The 19,009-nt window shown below is 51.3% G+C and overlaps 1 protein-coding gene across 1 annotated transcript; it reads right to left on the reverse strand.

The window, feature by feature from the left end:
• Nucleotides 1–8,036: 8,036 nt before the first annotated feature.
• Nucleotides 8,037–16,608, reverse strand: DDRGK1 (DDRGK domain containing 1). Its single transcript, XM_045295470.1, has 9 exons — nucleotides 16,475–16,608; nucleotides 14,775–14,963; nucleotides 13,898–14,010; nucleotides 13,407–13,508; nucleotides 12,000–12,122; nucleotides 11,661–11,699; nucleotides 9,331–9,387; nucleotides 8,609–8,657; nucleotides 8,037–8,318 (listed from the first exon to the last, which is right to left on the reverse strand). Exons 1-9 carry the CDS (start codon nucleotides 16,563–16,565, stop codon nucleotides 8,152–8,154), a joined length of 930 nt encoding a protein of 309 aa, XP_045151405.1. The 5' UTR covers nucleotides 16,566–16,608; the 3' UTR covers nucleotides 8,037–8,151.
• Nucleotides 16,609–19,009: the final 2,401 nt, after the last annotated feature.

Consider the following 19,009-nt stretch of genomic DNA (forward strand, 5'->3'; position numbering starts at 1 on the left):
CTCTCCCCTGCTCTCTCAAACCCCTGGTAACTGCTAATAAACTTTGGTCTCTATACATTTGCCTGTTGTTGTCTTTTTATATGAATGAGATCATATAATATTTACCCTTTTGATTGACCTGTTTCATTCAGCGTAATGTGTTCAAGCTCTAGCCATATTGCAGCATGGATCAAGATTTCCTTTCTCAGACTAGTCCTCCATTGTAGGTTAATTACGTACCACATGTTTTTCATTCCTCTGTTGATGGGCTTTAGTTTGCTTATATCTTTTGGCTGTTGTGTATAGTGCTGCACTGACCATTGGTGTTTGCCTCTGCGCTCAAGTCTTTGGGGTATAACCTAGGAGTGGAACTCCCAGGTCACATGGCAATTCTCATTTTAGCTGTTTGAGAAACCACCAGTTTCCCATAATGGCTGAATGCCCCATCATTCTTTCAGAACACTGTCGATTGTTACATTGCATCGGGTATTGGATGCATTGTAATTAATTTAGTCAATCTCCTATCAACATATTTAAGTTTAAAAATTATTTGGAGCTGTAACAATTAGCATGCAACTGACTAAAAATCCTCACAACTGAACTGATAAGCAACATCATGATAAAGAAAACATTGAAATTGTCAAGAATTTCATTTCACTTTGGAGCCTTGGTGGTGTAGGGGTTACACATTGGGTGCATGGTTGGAAGTTCAAAACCACCAGCAGCTCTATGGAAGACAGACTGGGCTTTCTACTTCCATACACAGTTACTAATTTGAAAACCCACACGGGGTCACTGAGTCAGCAATGATTCCATGGCAGAGAGTGAGTGAGAGTGAATCATCTGAGCTTAAAATAGGAAGAGTGTGCTGGATGACCCAGGTCCTTACATGTGGAAGAAGCAGAAAATAGAGCTATAACTATGGAAGGGTCAGGGTCAGAGAGATGCAACATTGCTGGGTTTGAAGAGGGAGGAAGAGGCTATATAACCCAAAGAATATGGGTTCTACCCTCTAACCAAACCAAATGCCATTGGGTTGATTCCACAGAACTGCAGGAGCCTGAAGGAGCAGAAAACCTTATCTTTCTCCCCAAGGAGCAACAGGTGGGTTTGAACCACTGACTTTATGGTGAGCAGCCAACGCAGCTAGAGACTGGACAAGATAAGGAAATGGATTCTTCCCTAGAACTTTAGAAAGGCACACAGCTGTCTTGATTTTTTAATCCAACAAGACCCTTGCTGAATTTCTACAAGTTTAATACATTTATGTTGCCGCCCTAGGAAATGAAAAGAAAAAGTATTGTAAGCACTCAGACACTCATGAATAATGAATGAGATTGGGGGGGGGGGGATAAAACCCTTAGTCTACAGCTAAATACATAGAGGATAAATAGCGAATTCACAGAATACAAATGGCCAACAGGCATCATCTAAAAACACCTTCAGCTTCACTGATGGTGAAGGGACACCAACTAAAGCTTTCAAAGACACAAAGGCCATGGTGACCCTTTGGTGTACCACCTATCAGATTCTCCAGAAGGTACCTGGAGTTTCCTCTTTAGGGTGACTATGTAGTTAATGGCAAATGCCAAATTGGGAAGTAGACCAGGCACTTTAATTCATGCGGACCTTGGAATGCGTGTGCAAAAGCTTTTGACAGCTGTGCTTGCTCTGTGAGGAAACAAGCATCTCTTAAACTGGGGCCAAAAGCCTGGGATTATCAGTAAAGGATTTTAGGGGTTCGCAACACCAATAGGATGGTAACTGAAACAAATGGTTCTATTCCAACGGTTACAATTTTGCTTTATAAAAAGATGAACTGAGGTGTTATAACCTAAGTTATTTTACTGAATGTAGTTAGAATCCTTCCCCCCACCCGACTAAATGCAATTAAGCCTAAGGTCATTTACTTAACGCAGTCTCTATGGAATTTTAATGAATTGTTCAAAGACAGGTTGGATGCAGATGTTGAGAGTCTTCTCTTATTTACTTGTTTCTTAAAAGTTGGGCCCTGCTAATCAACAAAGATAGCCTGAGAATGGCCTAAGACTTACAGAACCCTATTGCTCTGTTCGCTTGCTCCCGGTCAACAATTATTACCCATGGTTACCCTGAAGTCACCTATAAAAGAATCCCCAAAGCATAAATCCCCAAGTAAAAGGTATATATTCTGTATGTATTCTGATTTCAAACACCACCACACGGACAGCCTGTTGTACAGTCAGTCTCCTCGCTGGTGTAACCTCCCCACAAAAGTCCTAATTCTTCCTCCAACCTGGTGTGAGTCAATTGGCTGCCCTGCTCCACAGTAAAATGCCTGCATTTCAGGTGACCGTGAACACACATCACGCTGGGATCAATGAAAGACAAAAGCTAAGGGAAAGTACCAGTCATTAACAACTGAATTCCCCTTCTTTCTTTGGACTAACTTTAATTTTAAAACAAAGTATGGGTATGCTTTCCTTATTATTTATTCCTTGTAACATTGAATATTTGTTTTGACATAATGGAGACTTTGTTCCAGGATGCTGATGAGTAACTAAGAGACTACACGCTGCAAGCATCACTACAAGATATTTAGGTACAAAGTAAAAAGGAGTACAAGCCACCACACCACCCACCATCCCAAATGTTCCATGTGCTCATATCCACTCGTGAAGCCTGTTGGCCTTCCTGAAGTCCCAAATAGGATAACGACAATGACTACATGGAATTATGTTGCTGGTAGGTGTCGTGTTTGAGCTCATGATTGCCGCCACCATTGTGTCAATCCATCTCGTTGAGGGTCCCCATCTTTTTCAAGGTCACTCAACTGAGCAGGATGTCCTTCTCCTGGGACTGATCCCTCCAAGTATCTGAGACGGAGGCTTTCCGTCTTCACTTCTAAGGCGTGCTCAGGCTGTACGTCTTCCAAATAGATGAACTCCTTCTTCTGGCAGTTTGTGGTCCATTCGATATTCTTCCCCAACACCATAATCCAAATGTGCCCATTTTCCTTCGGTCTTCCTTATTCCTTGTCCAGCTTCCATATGCAGATGAGGCAAGTGAAAAATACCATGGCTTGGGTCAGTCCTCAAAGTGACAGCTTTGCTTCAACAACAAAAAAAAAAGCCACTTTGAAAAGGTCTTTCACGGCAGACTTGCTCAGCGCCCTCTGTCATTGGGTTTCTTCGCTACTGCTTCTGTGGGCATCGATTGTGGATTCAAGTGAAACGGATCCTTAACAGTGCCCTCCGTTTACCATGATGTTGCTTCCGGCCATGCCCACATCTTTAATCATCTTAAGGAAAACACACAGGCTCTAAAAATGTTACCAGAAATTTTAATGTTTGTGAAATCTGTGGGAAATTTGTCCAGCCAAAAGCCTTCTTTATAAATAATTTACATGGTTACTGCAGGTGGACAAGATGGTGCGTCAATGAAAGTTTTATTACCTGATCTTAGAGCCCAAAGTTCCCATATGCCCTCCCCCATCATTTGGCAAATTTTCTGGCATGACTGCCACCCAGCAGGGACAGTAACTGAGATGTGAAAAAACAAACTAACTAAAAAAATCACATGCCCTGATGATGATGTCCAACCCTTTTTCTTCCATGGCATTTTATCTCTGTTCCAGACACCAAGTAGGTGCCCACACGACGACACAGTGGGGTGAAGCAGACACTGGGAACTGTGGAATTTATCTCAAGAACACAGTGGCCTGACTTACCCACGTCACGAGAAAGTTAAAGGAAAATTCATTTAAAGCAACAGAAGTGTTGTCTCGGTTCCTCCCTATAGTCGGTTCACCAGTCTTAGCTTCCCTACCACTGTCCCACTGTTCCTTTCTGGATGTGGTCTTCAGAATCGCGTGCCAGTCAAGTTGTAAATGTACAGGAGAAAGGAGGCCTGGTGAATGTAGCAGAGCAGATGTGAAAGTCTATTGAAATAACTTTAATGTAGGGCTATCAGGACTTAGTAGGTTCACTTTATGAGGGAGGTTTCCTTACTGATTTTGCTGTGATGATGAATCAAACAATATATTAACCAATCAAAAATGACACATAACTTTAGGATGATCCAAGTCAAAATGTTTTCCTTTGTCAAGAGTAGTCTAAATTGCTTCTGGTGCCAACTGGTGACTATCTAAAGTCACGTACGATAGATTAGCAGCTCTTCATCCCGATACTGAAGCTTGGTCCTGTTTTGAAGATAACTGCCACAACTCCCTGTTTTTCAAACAGAAGGTTGAGACCTGTTACGTTGGTTGTAAAATAAATTTAATTGCAGTGAAATGAATTAGAGAAGCAAATATCAACCTGTGTCAAAGGCATGATCCATGAAGAATTGTTTTGTGAAACCTTGACTTTGCTTAGGTACCTCGATTATATCTATACACATTTGAATGTGTATTCGTATCGTGTGAAGAGGGCTTCTTACTAAGAAATACTGTGTGAGAAAGATTGAAAGGATGGGTGTAGTGGAATAGTTAGCATCTAGTCTTGGGGCTGGGGGCAGAAGCTAGGGGCATCTGGGGGCCTGCATTCATGAAGGCTCCATGTGGTACCCTTGAGTAATACCGTAGAGACTGGAAGGAGGTGTTGATGAAGTGGAGATAATCTGTGTGATGCAATCATTAAAAAAAAAAAAGAGGGGTTAAGATATGAGTTACTGAATCAAAACACTACCATCAGAGACTCTCCCCCTGGCTCACCAAGCCCTTTCTAGCCTAGCCCCAATCTCCCCTTCTACCTCCATCTCCTTTGACTCTGGCCCTTCCCATTCTTCCGTCAATATTCCAGGTCCCCACAGGGAACAGATCTCTGTACCTACCATCCTCTCGCCTGAACACCTCCACATTTTTGTGGGTCCCTTTCCTATACTGAGACACTTGGCCATTCATCTGTTGGCTGAGTCAGTGTCCTGTTAAGAGATGAATACCACCACCGCCTGTCACTTGTGGAATAGACCACGTTTTGCTCATTGTAGTGTTTTAGAGCACCGTAACCTGTACAGTAGGCTTTCCAAAAATTGTCAAATATTTCTTGAAACACACTCTGGATTTTACTCTTTTTTGCTGTTGTTCCAAAGAGCTAACATGTGGCCTGCACCATGTCACTGTGGTAGCCTGGGAGTGTCACGCAATTGCTGGATCAATGACTGAATGGCTTCACACATGAGCATAAGTCAAGGACACATGGAGCCATCTAAGGCTTAAAGGTTTATTTTTAAAATGTTTGTTATGGGGAATTTAATATATATTTGGCAGTAGGTTAATATAACCCCAGGTGACAATTGCCTAATTTCAAGAGCTTTCAATCCAGGGCCAAATGTCGAAAAGGTAAGTTGTATAAGATGGCTCTCTAACCACCAACCTCCCCACCCCAAATCAAAAATCCACTGCCATCAAGTCAATCTCACCTCACAGTGACCCTCTCTAGGGCTTCTGAGACTGTAAACCTTAATGCAAGCAGAGTGGCTGGTGCGTGTGAACTGCCAACTTTGAGTTTAGCAGCACAGGGTTTAACCCACAGCAATACAGGGCTCCTTTCTCCTACAGAATTTGTCAATAACGTAGATCTTGATGGCCCAGAATAAGGAGAAGTTGTGATTGGGCCAAAATGGACCAGAGTGTCCTGGGATTACAGGGTTATCAAGATAGATCCAAGTTGGATTGGGCTATGAAGATAAGGTACCCAGAACAGCCATCATTTGGGGGTTAACACAAATAAAAATGTATCTAATCGGTTGGAGCCAACATTCAAAATTTCCCGATGGGGGGTTGTGGTGGTGGAAACCTAACTCTGAAAAGGGGCTGATAAACAGGTAAGGGGCTCAGGTAGAGTCACAATGAAACCCTAGCTCCTTGGTCCTAATTCATTTGCCATTTACATCTACATCCTCAGCCAGTACAGTAACTGTAGTGTCCTAAGGTAGGTGAGAACTGTACTCTCAGGAAGGAATAAAAACTAGTGCTCAGATTGTGAATGAGGGGAGTGTGGAGTGGAGACCCAAAGGCCATCTGTAGGCAACTGGATATCCCTTTACAGTAGGCTGGCGGAGAGGAGACGAACCAGTCAGGGGGCAGTATATCACTGATGAAACATATAACTTTCCTCTAGTTTTTAAATGCCTCCCCCCCCACTATCATGACCCCAATTCTACCTTACAAATCCAGCTAGACCAGAGCATGTACACTGGTATAGATAAGAACTGGAAACACAGGGAATCCAGGACAGATAAATTCCTCAGGACCAATAATGAGTAGTGATACCAGGAGGGAAGGGGAAGGTGGGGGAGAAAGAGAGAACTGATCACAAGGATCTCCATATAGCCTCCTCCCTGGGGGATGGACAACAGAAAAGTGGGTGAAGGGAGACGTTGGACAGTGTAAGACATGACAAAATAATAACTTATAAATTATCAAGGGTTCATGAGGGAGGGGCGGGCAGGGAGGGAGGCATTTAAAATAATTTCCTATATTAAACTTGGGGATTTTGAGAAATGCTTAACAGTATTTGACCATGTTCAAATGTTCCCCAAAACACAATCATTAAACTTGTTTTCATTTGTTAGTTGTGAATGCAGTTTGTACATATTTGGAAAGATGTTTATTTATGACTATCAGAACTGATCACTTTGATAAACATACCAGATTCATACCCTGATTGATAAACAATGCAGTAGTACATTTTCCCTTCCCACTGAGCCCCAGGGACATAATGGACCCCGGAGGTCCCAGGGACGTGAGGAAGGGATGTGCCTTTTTTTCCTGGGCTCTGGGCACTGTGCTGAAGGCGGCCGGGTGGGGCTGTTCAGACCTCGTGCTGCCCGGAGGGCTACAGCTTTGGGACAGGGCAGAAGAGGCTCTAAGGCGGGATTAGAAGTTCCTTCCTGTGAGGCTTTATTTGCAACTTTTATCATCTATCTTTCCACCCTCCCTCCACTCCGGTTCTGGCCCTCCACCTTGGCTGCATGACGGACTCTGACTGCATGGCTCTGGGGTGCAGCCGCCCCTTCTTTCCCTCAGGATGTCCATGTCTACCTCACACTGTGGGTATCCAAGTCCAGGCCTCCTCCCAGGTGGCCTTCCAGACCATGCGTGTCACCCTTCACAGCTCCAAGTGATGCCACGGGTCTAGGACCAACAGAAATAGCAAACCTCACGGTCCTTGGGACGTAGGTTCTACGGCAGCAGTGAGTCAACATCGCCCTTGACAAGCCCTTGGGAAGGCGTCATCCTGGAGCCTGGCGCTGTCTCCACATCACGTTACTCCACAGACGGTTTCCTTCTGGGCTGGAACTGAAAGCTACCTCCTCCACCACTAAGCACCAGAGGAAGTGGGGGGTGTTGTATTCGGGGGCTGCCATACATAGAAAAATACACGCTTTCAACCCAGGCCTCACCCTCAGCACGGCAGGGTGCTCATGCCATGAACAGCCCACCAGCACAAGAGTGACTGACCCCTAAGAGCCGCGCATCTCTAGTTAGCACCCACGCCCCAGCATATGGTCCTTACATCCAGCAGTGCATGGGACCACCCACACCACTTCAATTTTTTTGGCCGAGGGGGAGAGTGGAATTCATGTGATTTGCTGTATGAGCAATGTCCTTCCATGGCAGGCCCTCCCCTGTCCCGCCAGCAGCTGGCCCAGCCCCTCCTCCCCAGCCTCGGCTTCCCTTACAGGCTGCTGCATGCTCAGGTGGTGCCCTTGGCACCGGTCAAGAGCTCCTCTCAGGGATGATTCTTGGCCCTACTTAGGGTTCTAGAATTTAGAATCTGTAACTAAAATGTGACCCTTTTCTTCCACTAGGGACATGGGCCAAGAGATTTCCCTACTTTGCTCTGGGGCTGGGATAGGGAGAGAAATATTTGTCTAGGCCTTGGGGGCTGGCCTTGCCTGCACAAAGAAACACAGTGCATGCCCAAAACTTTTTTAAAGAACAAACAAATATGCGATAAAGATAGGACTCCCCACCTGCCTCCAAGAGACCTGCCCCTCTGCTTGGATCTGATGATTATCTGCACACCAAAGACCCTACTCCCGGTCCCTGTCACACACCAAGTCACACCAAGTTCAGATGAACTTCTGGCTCTTTAATCTGTCACTGTCGAGGATGGTGAGGAACAGGAGGGTGTTTTGCCAGGCAGACCAAGTCAGCTCAGGGTCCCAGAGGAAAGGAGGCTCAGGTCAGGCTGGGGTCTGGATGGGGGGCTCCTGGCCCCAGGCGATGAGGGAGTTGCTGGCCTGGGCAAGCTCAGTGATGGAGACGCGGCCCCGCTGTCGGATGAAGTTGGCCACAGCCGCCAGTTCCTCCGGGGTGATGTAGATGAATTTGCCCCGGTCGTCAATCACACCTGTGGGGACACCCGGTTTGCAGGATGTGCTACGGAGCCCTCCTGGGCCCTCCCTGCCTGTCCCAAGAACCCCCACCTGCCCCTCACCACTGGCTCGGCGTCCTCTAGGTTCTTGCCCTGCCTGCACCCAGTCTTGGCCTCTTTGCCTGCCCTCCTTATTGACTGTGGCCCACTGCTCAGTGCCTCTCCCTCACACCCCACCCACCCCTGCCCATCAGTATCAGGGGTGCCTGCGCAACAAGCCTCTGCAGCGCCTGCACTCCCTGGTGTGGCAGAGCCCCACCTCTCACCTGTCAGGGTGCCCTCTGCCAGCAGATCCTGGAGGCGGTTGATGGTGTCCTGTGGAGAGAAGGGATTTCAGAGCAGATGGGGGCCACTGCCCCCAGAAAAACACAAACAAAAAACCCCCCAAATTGAACCCACTGGCCATCAAGTCAGTTCTGATTCATAGGGACCCTATAGAGTTTCCAACCCTAAATCTTTAAGGAGCAGCCAGCCTCAATCCTTCTCCTGAGGCCAGTGGGTCTGAACCACCAACCTTACACTGGCAACCCTCCGCCCACAGTGGCTGGCCGGCCTCCTCTCCTTCACCTGGCCGTGGCCCACTACGACTCTGCTTCTCCCTTGGAGGAGTCCTGGGAAGGGCAGGTCTGGCCTTGTGGTCCCGTACAACCCTCCCCAAAAGGCCCTCTTCCAGCCAAGAGGGGAGCGGGGTACCTGGCCAGGAAGGCTGGTTCAATTTGCTTACATGGAGGTTGTCAAGGTAACTGGATCTGGGTTGCTTTGGTTATGGGGCTGGCAGAATATGAAGGAATCTGGCCTGTTCTCTTCCCAGTCTGTTCTTCCGTTTAGCAGCAAGGCCCCCATCCCGACACTACTCATTCTTGGTTGGCGGCAGGGTGGAGAGGTCAGCGAAGATGCCCCTTGCCCCCACTTTCAGGACCTGCTCCCTCTGCCAGTCACACAGACCCCGTGGCTACGTCCACAGTGCAGACCACCTGCCAGGGCATACCTGAGTCCGCAGGCCCACGTGGGACGCCAAGTCTTCCAAGAGCACCACCTTGGACTGCTACAAGGGAGGGCAAGGCAGAGAGGTGAGCATGGGCCAATCCCGGACATGATCAGGCCCCCCAGGTCTGGGGGCTGGAGGCACTGCGTTCATCCTCGGGGGGAGGGCCTCCTCCCCTTGCCCAGGCTCAACACACACTCAGACGTTCTCACTGCCTTGTTTGCAGGTGGGATCTACCCCAAACCACCAGCTGGGCCGGCAAGCAAGGCACAGCTGCCCCCTCGCCTTGGTACCCAGCCCTCCCTCTCACACTGTGGACTCACTGCAAGAGGAAGCGGTGTCGGGATAATGGGGAGGAGGTGACATCCCAAGTTATTTTAAAAAGCTGTCAGCGTGGACTTGTGCTTCCTGAGGATCTGGCAGGACAAGCCCTGAAGAGGTGTGTGTTGGGGGAGGGTGGGGCACGGTGAACATCACATGGCTTCTGTGCGGAGCCTGGCGGCTGGGACAGGAGAGCCTGCACCTGAGGAAGCCAGGGCTTATGGGGAGAGGCGGTGGGGCCGACTCCTGCCGTGCCTTTGCTCGTCCCCAACGGGGCCTGACGTTTGCGACAACCTTGACACACCCACGCTGCTCCCTCCGGTTCTTTTCACACTGTCTGAGGCCCCAGTCCCGCCCCCCTCCCCTTAGAACAATGACACGTGCAGCCACAATCCGGGTGCTTCCCTCACACGCTCACCCGCCCGCCGGGAACAGCCGAGGGCCCACTGCTGGCTCCCCAGGCAGCACGTGACCTGAGACGAGGAGGGCTTCTGTACTTGCATGTACCCTCCTCGAGAACAAATACGCTGGGGGAGGAGTGGATGGCGACACCTCCCCGGCTGCAGATGGCATGTGCTGGCTGAGAGAGATGCCATCAGTCTGTGCGGGCAGGGAGGTGAGCGGGTGGTGGTTTGGGCCAGGGGCTGGGTGAGCACAAGAGGAGCTGGCCAGCGGGACTCTCCCAACAAGGCAGGGAGCGGGCACTGGCTCTCAGTGACAGCCTGGAGCAGGGACAGGGCGTACCCAGGGGGACCTTGACGACATGGCCAACGTGGTGCTGAGGCCAGCTGCGTGAAAACAATCCAACCCTGCCAAAGTCAGAAAGGAGAGTGGACCCTCCCTCACGACGCCTGACGCCACCCTGCTCGGAGCCCGGGTAGCGGGGAGGGGCCGCCCCAGGAGAAGCCGCCAGCAGGGCTGAGCACACATCTCTAGCTCCAGGGGTCTGGAGAAGCCCAGCAAAGGGTGGCTTCCGGGGCTTTCCCCGAGTGAAACTGAGCTTGCAGGAGGGAGGACACTATCACCGACCACCTCTAAACCCGCCTGGGAAGGCGTCCTGAAGGAGCTTCCCAAAGGAAGGCCGGATGTCAGAAGTACGCTGCTGCCCGCTGGGTCGGTGGGGACTGAGAGTTCTAGGAAGCAGCAGGAATTTCATGACTGATACCCTGCCAAGAGCTACAGCCCCCAACTGCCTATGTGGAAGCAGGATGGAGGTGGGGGAGGAGGGATAGGCTCCATCAGAGGAAAGACAGAGCAACAGGACCCCCTGGAAGCTGCCGGTGTTCTCAGAAACCCCAGGTACTCCTGGGAGGTGGCTAAACTCTGTTTTGGGCATTGGGGGTGGGAGCAGAGTTATGCAAGCCTGGGCTCCTCGGCACCCCAATGTAGCACCACCCCCACCCTCGCCCCCGTTCCCTCTGCACTCCTTCCCTCAGCCGCCTCTGCACCTCTGAGCTGCACTTGAAAACCTCTCCCCTAGGCGGGGCGGGCGCATAGCATCCTTGGTGGGAGAAAAGAAGTTGCTTAGCAGCCAGGCGGGACATGCTGCTTATGCAACCTGGAGCCGCATCACTCCGTGGCCGCCTGCACTGAGGCTGTGGGCAGGAGGGGACACATCTGCCACCCCACCCCAGATCCCACGGGAAACACCATCCTGTTTCCCCGGCAAGACCCCAGCTCCCTGGTTGGTCAGGGCCACATGGCGGGGACACTGGTTTCGACTTGGGGAGCTGCAGGCTGACAGAACTGACAGGAGACACACGTGAAAGAGCTCAAAAGCACAGTGAGTCACTGAGCGGAGCAGGGGTTTCTAAAGAGCAGGGCGTCTTCGACTGTGTGCGGTGGGAGGGCCAGCAAAGGCTTGGCCACCCACACAGGCCAGGTCCTTTTGCACCTTCGGGGTCGGGGAGGAAAGAAGGTCCTCTCCTGGCCAGGAGCCTGGCCGCTCAGACCACTCCTGCAGGGGGCCCAGTGAAGCACCTCCCCCTCTGCACGAGGGCCCGGGTTCTCACCTTGATGTAACTGATGAACTCCGCCAGGAAGCTGTGCGACTAGAGGAACAGAAAGATCACAGTGAGGGCTTGCTTTGCAGGGGGTTGGAAGCTCGGGGCCTTCCCACCCTGCTGTGGCCACTACCTACCCACCTGCCTCGCCCCCTGGGGGGCTGCTATGGCCTGTCTGCATTGGCAGCAGGGCCTGCCTGGTGTGGGGTTCAGAGCTCCAGGCTCTACACGGCCTCTGGGCCATAGGGCCTGCTGGTAGTGATGCCTTCGATGCTTGAGCAGGGTGGTCAGCCTTCGTCTGACCCCCTGGTGAGCACAGGGGAGAGTCCCCGGGGGTGGGGACCTTACCTCTTCTTCGGTCATGCTCTCGCCCACGCCCTCCTCCTCCACCACGAAGGCCTCCTTCAGCTTCAGGTACTCCTCGTGCTCCCGCTGGGCCTGCTCCTCCCGAGCCTTCCTCTCCTCCTCCTCCTGGGAAACAGAGGCCCTGCAAGTCAGCGACTGGGGGAGGGGCCTCCCCATCCCTGCTCTTGGCCCCTCAGGGTACCAGAAGATACAAAGGCCTTTCTCCGACAGTGTCTTCAAGACCCTGGCCCCGCTTCCCTCCTTCCTACCTCCCTGAAGCTGATCAGCTGGTAGCAGCCCTCCTTCTCCTCAGCAGGGTCACATCCCAGGCAAATGCTGCTCTGTTCCGATCCCCTGGACTCCTGGCTCAGCTCTAGTCAGTAAAAGTCTCTTGGAAACCATGCCATAAGCCACAAGCCCGTTCCCTCTCTCCACCATCCTGGTGGGTACAGCCGCCTTCCACACTCTGGATACCTTCCCATAAGACTTAGGGAGATCAGGCCAAGACTCAAAAGCAGGATCATTCCATTTCCTGCAATGGATCTGACAGAAACCAGTACCAAAATCAGGTCCAACTCCAACAGGAGAACCTGGAGAAGAGCCACGCGTGGTCTGATCCCATCAGATCAAATTCTCTACTGTGCCCAGCTGAAAGATCTCCTTGCGACCTGACCAACTGGACATGGCCTGGGAAACTTCTGGCTTCCTCCTTTGTTCTTACGCTTCTCCAGAGACTCGCACAGAGTGTGAGTCAGTGGCTGAAAGGTAAAAATGCAACAACCCAAACAACAAAACGACCCACTTAATGCCACACCCTTCTAGCCCACTCTGATCGGATGTCCCCTCCTCCTCCTCCGGAACAAGGCCTGGGATGGCCTCACCACTGTCCTCCTTCTGATCCCAGGGACACCCTGCAGGCCTCCTGGCCCTGGCCTCTAGGTGGGGTTGGGCAGAGCAACCGTCCCACATCCCTCCCTTGGCTCCCAGCCTCTCCTGGGTTTCCTCCTGCTTCCTGAGCCATTCTTCCCCACTTTCTTCATCACTTGGCCCTGCCCTCCTCTCCTCCTGGACAGCTGGCCCAGGTCCTCCATGAGATCAACTGCCATGCTGGGGGGGGGGGGCAGATCTGCCCCCCTTGCACTGCCCACCCCGGTCCTAGACACACAACGGTCCATGCGGCACCTGGGCATCTCACAAGGATTTCAGATTACATGTGCCTGACACAGACCGGGGGCCCACTCCCCAGACACCTTGGCCCACCCTCCTGGGTCTGGACCTGAGACAGCTAGCTTTACACCAGGAGCGGATAACCCAGGATGGTGGCCCACCTTTAGGCTGGAGGTGCTGGGGAGCTGCATGAGAAGTGGGGCTGCCCGGATGGGGAACAGATCAGTCGGGGGTCTGCCTCACCTGCTGCTCCTCCTCCAGGCGCTTCCGCTCCTCCTCCTTCTTCCACTCGGCCTCACGCTGGGACTCCTGGCGCTTCCGCTCCTCGCGCTCAGCCTCCGCTGCCTGGAGGGAGAAAACACCCACCCAGAGTTCGACTGATCCCTGGCCGTGCGGGGTATGCCCGAGTAGACTGGGATCCCTCGGATTTTAATGGCTGCGTTTCAGAGGTAGATCACCAGGCCTTTCTTCCAAGGTGCCGCAGGGCCGACTAAAACTCCCAATATTTTAGTTAGCCATTGGCACCACCGAGAAAGGGAAGCCCCCCTTCGAAGAGGGGACACATCCATGACCCCACGTGGCCCACCTCGCAGAGGCCAGAGGCAGAGGCAGGCAAGCTGGGGACGTGTGGCCCCTTGGGTGTGTAAAGACCCCAAGGGCAAGTCCCACCTCAGGGAACAGGTGGGCAGGGGCTTCCCCAGACCCAGAGCTGCATCTCCCCCCATCCTACTTGCCTCCCGCTGGGCTTTTCGAGCCTGTTTCTCCTCCAGCTTCCGTAGTTTCTTGGCACCAATTTTTCCTGACAGGTGAGTGTCCACTGGCTTCTCAATGCCCTCTTCCTCCTGGGCTGGATGTGGCCAGAAAAGGCACTTCAGGCCCTGCTCATAGGGGACCAGTGTCTCTTTCCTCACTGGGATCCCTTTCCTCTGATAGGAACTGCCTTCACCCACTTGTGACTATCACAAGCCCCGATCTGCCCTCTAGAGGCATGTGTCATGAATGCAGAAATTTACCCTGGGTTGGGCCGTGGCATGTGTGTGTGTATGACCCAGCCAGCAGCAAGGAGACAGATGAGAGTTTTTGATGCTGCATAGCCATAAAGAGGGAGATGTGGGGTTCGACTTTCAGGATCACTGGCAGGGCCATTTGGGCTTGCAGAGGTCTCCGGTGTCTGTCTCTAAGCCTACCCCCACAGGGAGGGGGGACCCCTGGGAAATCTACTGCAGCCAAATCTGAATCCTCTTTTCTACAGTCAGGAGTCACTGAAGGTCCCGGGCCCAGCTACTGGCTAGGGCTATTGCTAGCTGCCAGAAGGCCCAGGGCAACAAAATGGACCAGTCGATTTATAAAGACCAGATGACCAGAGCAGCTTAACAGAGGGCCTCTTTCTGAACGCGAGGGGCTCATCCCCAAGGGGACTGGGCAAAAGCTCCTAGTGCCCGAGTGTTCCCTTCTCAGGTGTAAGCCAGCCACCAAGTACTTGGCAAGGGAGCATTCTTTCAAACCAGCCTCAGGGCCCCACACTGTGACTTCCCAGTCTACTCCTCACCCATGTCTGGGTATGCCCCTCCGCCTGTTCCAGCTCCCTTGCTTGCCAGGCTGGGCCCTTACCTGGGACTACCTCCTCTTCGTCCTCATCCACCTCTGCCTGGGCCATCCGATGGGCTCGACGCTGGGCCAGCAGGCGGCTGCCCAGGTCCCTCCGGCGCCTGGGCCTGCCCTCAGACTCCTGATGCCCAGGCTGGACCTCCCGGCGTGTTCCAACTGGCTCTTCTTCATGATGCTGTGGTTCTCCGCTGGCTGCAGGGAAAAGAAGAACCACGATGCTGCCAAGATACCCGGCCCACCTGATGACAGGAGGGGCAGCATCCTAGAGGGCTCACCTTCTTTTGCTGAACCTCCTCTTGGGCTCCTGGGGCCCACAGAAGAGAGCCCCAAATTTCCAATCTGACCATGGAGGCCTTGACGTCCTAAGTGTATCCCTTGTTTCTGTGCAGCAAGATCATCCCTCCCCTTCTATCTGTGCAGACATCGTCTCACCCCTCATGGCTCTGCCTTTCCGGCTCGTCTAGCCATAGTTTTCCTGCTGTGTGAAATGGGGCTGAGGCCCCAGTTTCCACAGAAAGCCACCCTGGCCTCTGCAGCCTTCACCCCAATGCCCACGGCATTAAAGCACGGCTATCTTGCCTGGCAGGAAATGGATGGGCTTACTACTCCCATAGAGTTACAGTCTTGGAAAGTGACAGGGACAGGGACCCTACCCTGTCCTGTAGAGTCGCTGGGAGTCAGAATGGACTCCATGCAGTGGGTTTATTTTTGGGATCTTGCAGGGTACCCGGGGTGTTGCTTTGTTGGCAGGGCCTGTACCTCCCTCCCAGGAGGCTGTGTGGGCTGTCTACTTTACCGGAGGGCCTTGATCCCCTGTCCTGGAGGCCCACAGGTGCTCTCAAACAGCCTACGGTCCCATAGAGGGAGGCAGACAACACAAATTTATATTTTTTGACAGGAAATTGGAGGGAGGGGGATGACAGGTGTATCTGTCTGCATCCTGGACAATGACACAGCTTCTGGTCAAGGTGTTTTAAATGGCGGGGTGTAGAGGCAGCCAAGGCAGCATGGGTACTTCCCTTGCGCTGGGGGGAGGGGGAGAATGGGGGACTTCGGGAGTTTGTAGAGCCACCTGGCGTTCCCACCAGCTTATGAAAACCAAAAAACCAAAAACCACACTGCCATCAAGTCTGACTGCGACTCATAGCAATCCTACAGGGCAGGGTAGAATTGACCATCTGAGTTTCCAGGTCTTTGTGGGAGGAGATAGCCCTTTCTTCCACGGAGAGTCTGGTGGTTTCCAACTGCTGACCCTGCAGTCAGTAGCCGACCGCATAACCACTATGCCACCAGGGCTATGAGTGGGCAGAAAACACTCAGGTGCCTCATCTCTGGCACCTGCTCTGGAGCTGGTCTGGGAGGAAGGGGCACAGAAGGGAGTAGCCCAAAGGAATGAGGGACGGGAGGGGGTGTCTGCTGGGACCTGGCTCCTCCAGGTATGGAGATCTGCGCGCACGGCAGAGAGGAGGAGCTGGGGCGAGGCTCAGGTTTTGGGTGGGAAAAAAGGTGTAGGGGTACTTCCGTCCCCGTGCACAGGTTGGATTCTGCAAGCACACGCAAGCGTACGACGAGTCTCCAGTCGGCACGGAGAACCGCGTCAGCCCCAGTTCGCGCATGCGTCAGGGCCGCGGCGCTACGGCCTAGAAAGGTTGAGAGGCCGGAGAACCCGGTCCCACCGACTCTGGCGCGGCCACATCGCCTACCTGCTGCCGCGCGGCGTCGGCTGCGAGTCAAGAAGAGGATAAGGCCGGCCAGCAGGGCGGCCGCCACGAGGTACACCACGGGGGCCACCATGACAGCAGCTTCCGGGCGGACCCGGCGCGCCCACCCCGAGCTCGGGATCTCCCAGGACCCGCCCCACGCTCACGCGGCCCCGCCCACGCTCACGCGGCCCCGCCCAGACCACGCCCACCGTCCAGCCCCGCCCAGACCGCGCACCATCATAATTCTTTTTTTTTTCTTTTTTCAATCGTTTTATTAGGGGCTCGTACAACTCTTATCACAATCCATATATACATCACTTGTGTAAAGCACATTTGTACATTCATTGCCCTCATCATTCTCAAAACATTTAAAATAATAGTAATTTTAAGTGTTTTACTTTAAAGTGAATTTAGAGAGCATAAAAATGTTAAATGGGCTCTCTGGTTCTAGTCTCCAAGGAAGAGGTGAGCCCTTAAACAAAATGTTAAATGGAAATTATTAGAAATGATTATGTGCTGTATGATATATGTTATAAATCATTAAACAATCCCACATAATACTTATGGAAATATACGTATGTGGAAAAAGTACAGAAAGCTGCTGGGGAATGATACATGGCAATATAGGATAGCAGTTGCTTCCGAGGGAGGAAGTGGGGGATGGGATGAAGAGGAGAGCTTTGGCTCTGTGATATTTGAGAGAAGCTAATCTCTATTTAAATAAATTGTGACACCTTTTCTTGACTCAGACTGGCAGTTTCATACCTACTTAAAAATAATATTGGTAAAATGATAATAATAATGGTTTTATTAGGTGAAACACGAATTGCTGTTGTTGTCAGGTGCTGTTGAGTTGATTTCAACCCGTAGCTACTCCATCTACAACAGCAGGTAATAGTGCCTGGCTCTGTGCCGCCCTTAAAGGTGTTGTGTTTGAGCCCACAGCTGTAGCCACTCTGTCAATCCATTTTCTTGAGGTCTTCTTTTTCCAGGGAGTGGTCTGTCCTGATCACACATGGGAAGTATGTGAGACAGTCTTGCTAACCTTAATTCTAATTAGCATTCTGGCAGTACTGTACTTGAATTAGTGGTCCGGTTTTCCCTAGGGAGCCCTTGTATAGTGCACGGCCTCTGAGGCAGTTCCACCTCAGCACCCTTCGACGGGTCTCTGAGACAAGAAGTCTTTACAAGAGCAGACAGCCTCATCATTCCCGAGGGGTGGCTGGTGAGTTTGAATCACTGACCTTGTGCATAGCAATCCAATGCCTAACCTGCAGTGCCACCAGGGCTCCTTAGTAAATTTACATGTTCCTTTTATTTATTTATTTATTTATTGTTAATTGGGGAGTTGATTCATATATCATTCCATGGTTCAATCACGTCAAGCAGAATTGTACAGTTGTCTCCACAATCAGTTTCCAAGCAGTCTTTTTCTTCCTGGGCTCTTGGACATCATCTCCCTTTTAACCCCCCAACTGTGCCCCAGAAACCCTTATTTCACTTGCTGTCCCTATAGATTGTGCCTACTTTGGACGCACGATTAGGAGACCATTCTCTAGAAAAGGACAGCATGTTGGGTAGAGAGGGTCAGTGAAAATAAGGGAAACTCAGTGAGATGGAATGATCCAACAGCTGCAATGAACTCGAACCTGACAACAATCATGAAGATGACATTGGATTCAAGTTTCTTTTGTGGTATGTGGGGGGTCATCAACCTAAGCTGCTGGACAACATACAACAAAAACAATTTTTTTTAATGAACTGGAGACGGTGTGAATTCAGGATTTTTTTTTAAATTATTATTTATTTATTTATTTTGTTTTTTTCTCTTTTTTAACATTTTATTAGGGGCTCATACAACTGTTATCTCAATCCATACACACATCAATTGTGTAAAGCGCATTTGTACATCGTTTCTCAAAACATTTTCTCTCCATTTAAACCCCCGACATTAGGTCCTCATTTTTCCCCTCCCTCCCCACTCCCCTCTCCCGCATGAGCCCTTGATAGTTTATAAATGGGTATTTTGTCATATCTTGCCCTGTCCGACGTCTCCCTTCATCCACTTTTTGGTTGTCTGTCCCCCAGGGAGGAGGTCACACACAGTTCCATGTAATTGGTTCCCTCTTTCCTACCCATTCTCCCTTTACCCTCCCTGTTTTGCCACTCACACCACTGGTCCTATAGGGCTCATCCGTCCTGGATTCCCTGTATTTTCAGTTCCTATCTGTACCAGTGTACCTCCTCTGGTCTAGCCAGTCTTGCAAGATAGAATTCGAGTCATGGTAGTGGGAGCGGGGAGGAAACCTTTAGGAGCTAGAGGAAGGTTGTATTTCTCATCATTGTTACATCGCACCCTGACTGGGTCATCTCCTCCCCGAGACCCCTCTGCAAGGGGATCTCCAGTGGCCTACTAATGGGCTTTGGATCTACACTTCGCACTCCCCCCATCAGTGAATTCAGGATTTTCTTAAAAAAACAAATCACCGTGGGAATTTACTATGACAGCTATCTGCAGGCGATTTTGGTGCGTCT

The sequence above is a fragment of the Echinops telfairi genome, unplaced genomic scaffold (assembly GCF_000313985.2).
Source record: "Echinops telfairi isolate 266 unplaced genomic scaffold, ASM31398v2 ScPeMD7_5592;HRSCAF=6446, whole genome shotgun sequence".
In the NCBI taxonomy this organism is placed as follows: domain Eukaryota; kingdom Metazoa; phylum Chordata; class Mammalia; order Afrosoricida; family Tenrecidae; genus Echinops; species Echinops telfairi.

Excerpts from the sequence above, each read along its gene's own strand:
- DDRGK1 (XM_045295470.1), bottom strand. The coding sequence starts at position 16,565 with ATGGTGGCCCCCGTGGTGTACCTCGTGGCGGCCGCCCTGCTGGCCGGC. Across the intron at positions 14,964-16,474 it reads CCGACGCCGCGCGGCAGCAG|CCAGCGGAGAACCACAGCAT; the intron begins GTAGGCGATGTG and ends TTTTCCCTGCAG. Across the intron at positions 14,011-14,774 it reads CGAAGAGGAGGTAGTCCCAG|CCCAGGAGGAAGAGGGCATT; the intron begins GTAAGGGCCCAG and ends GGCCACATCCAG.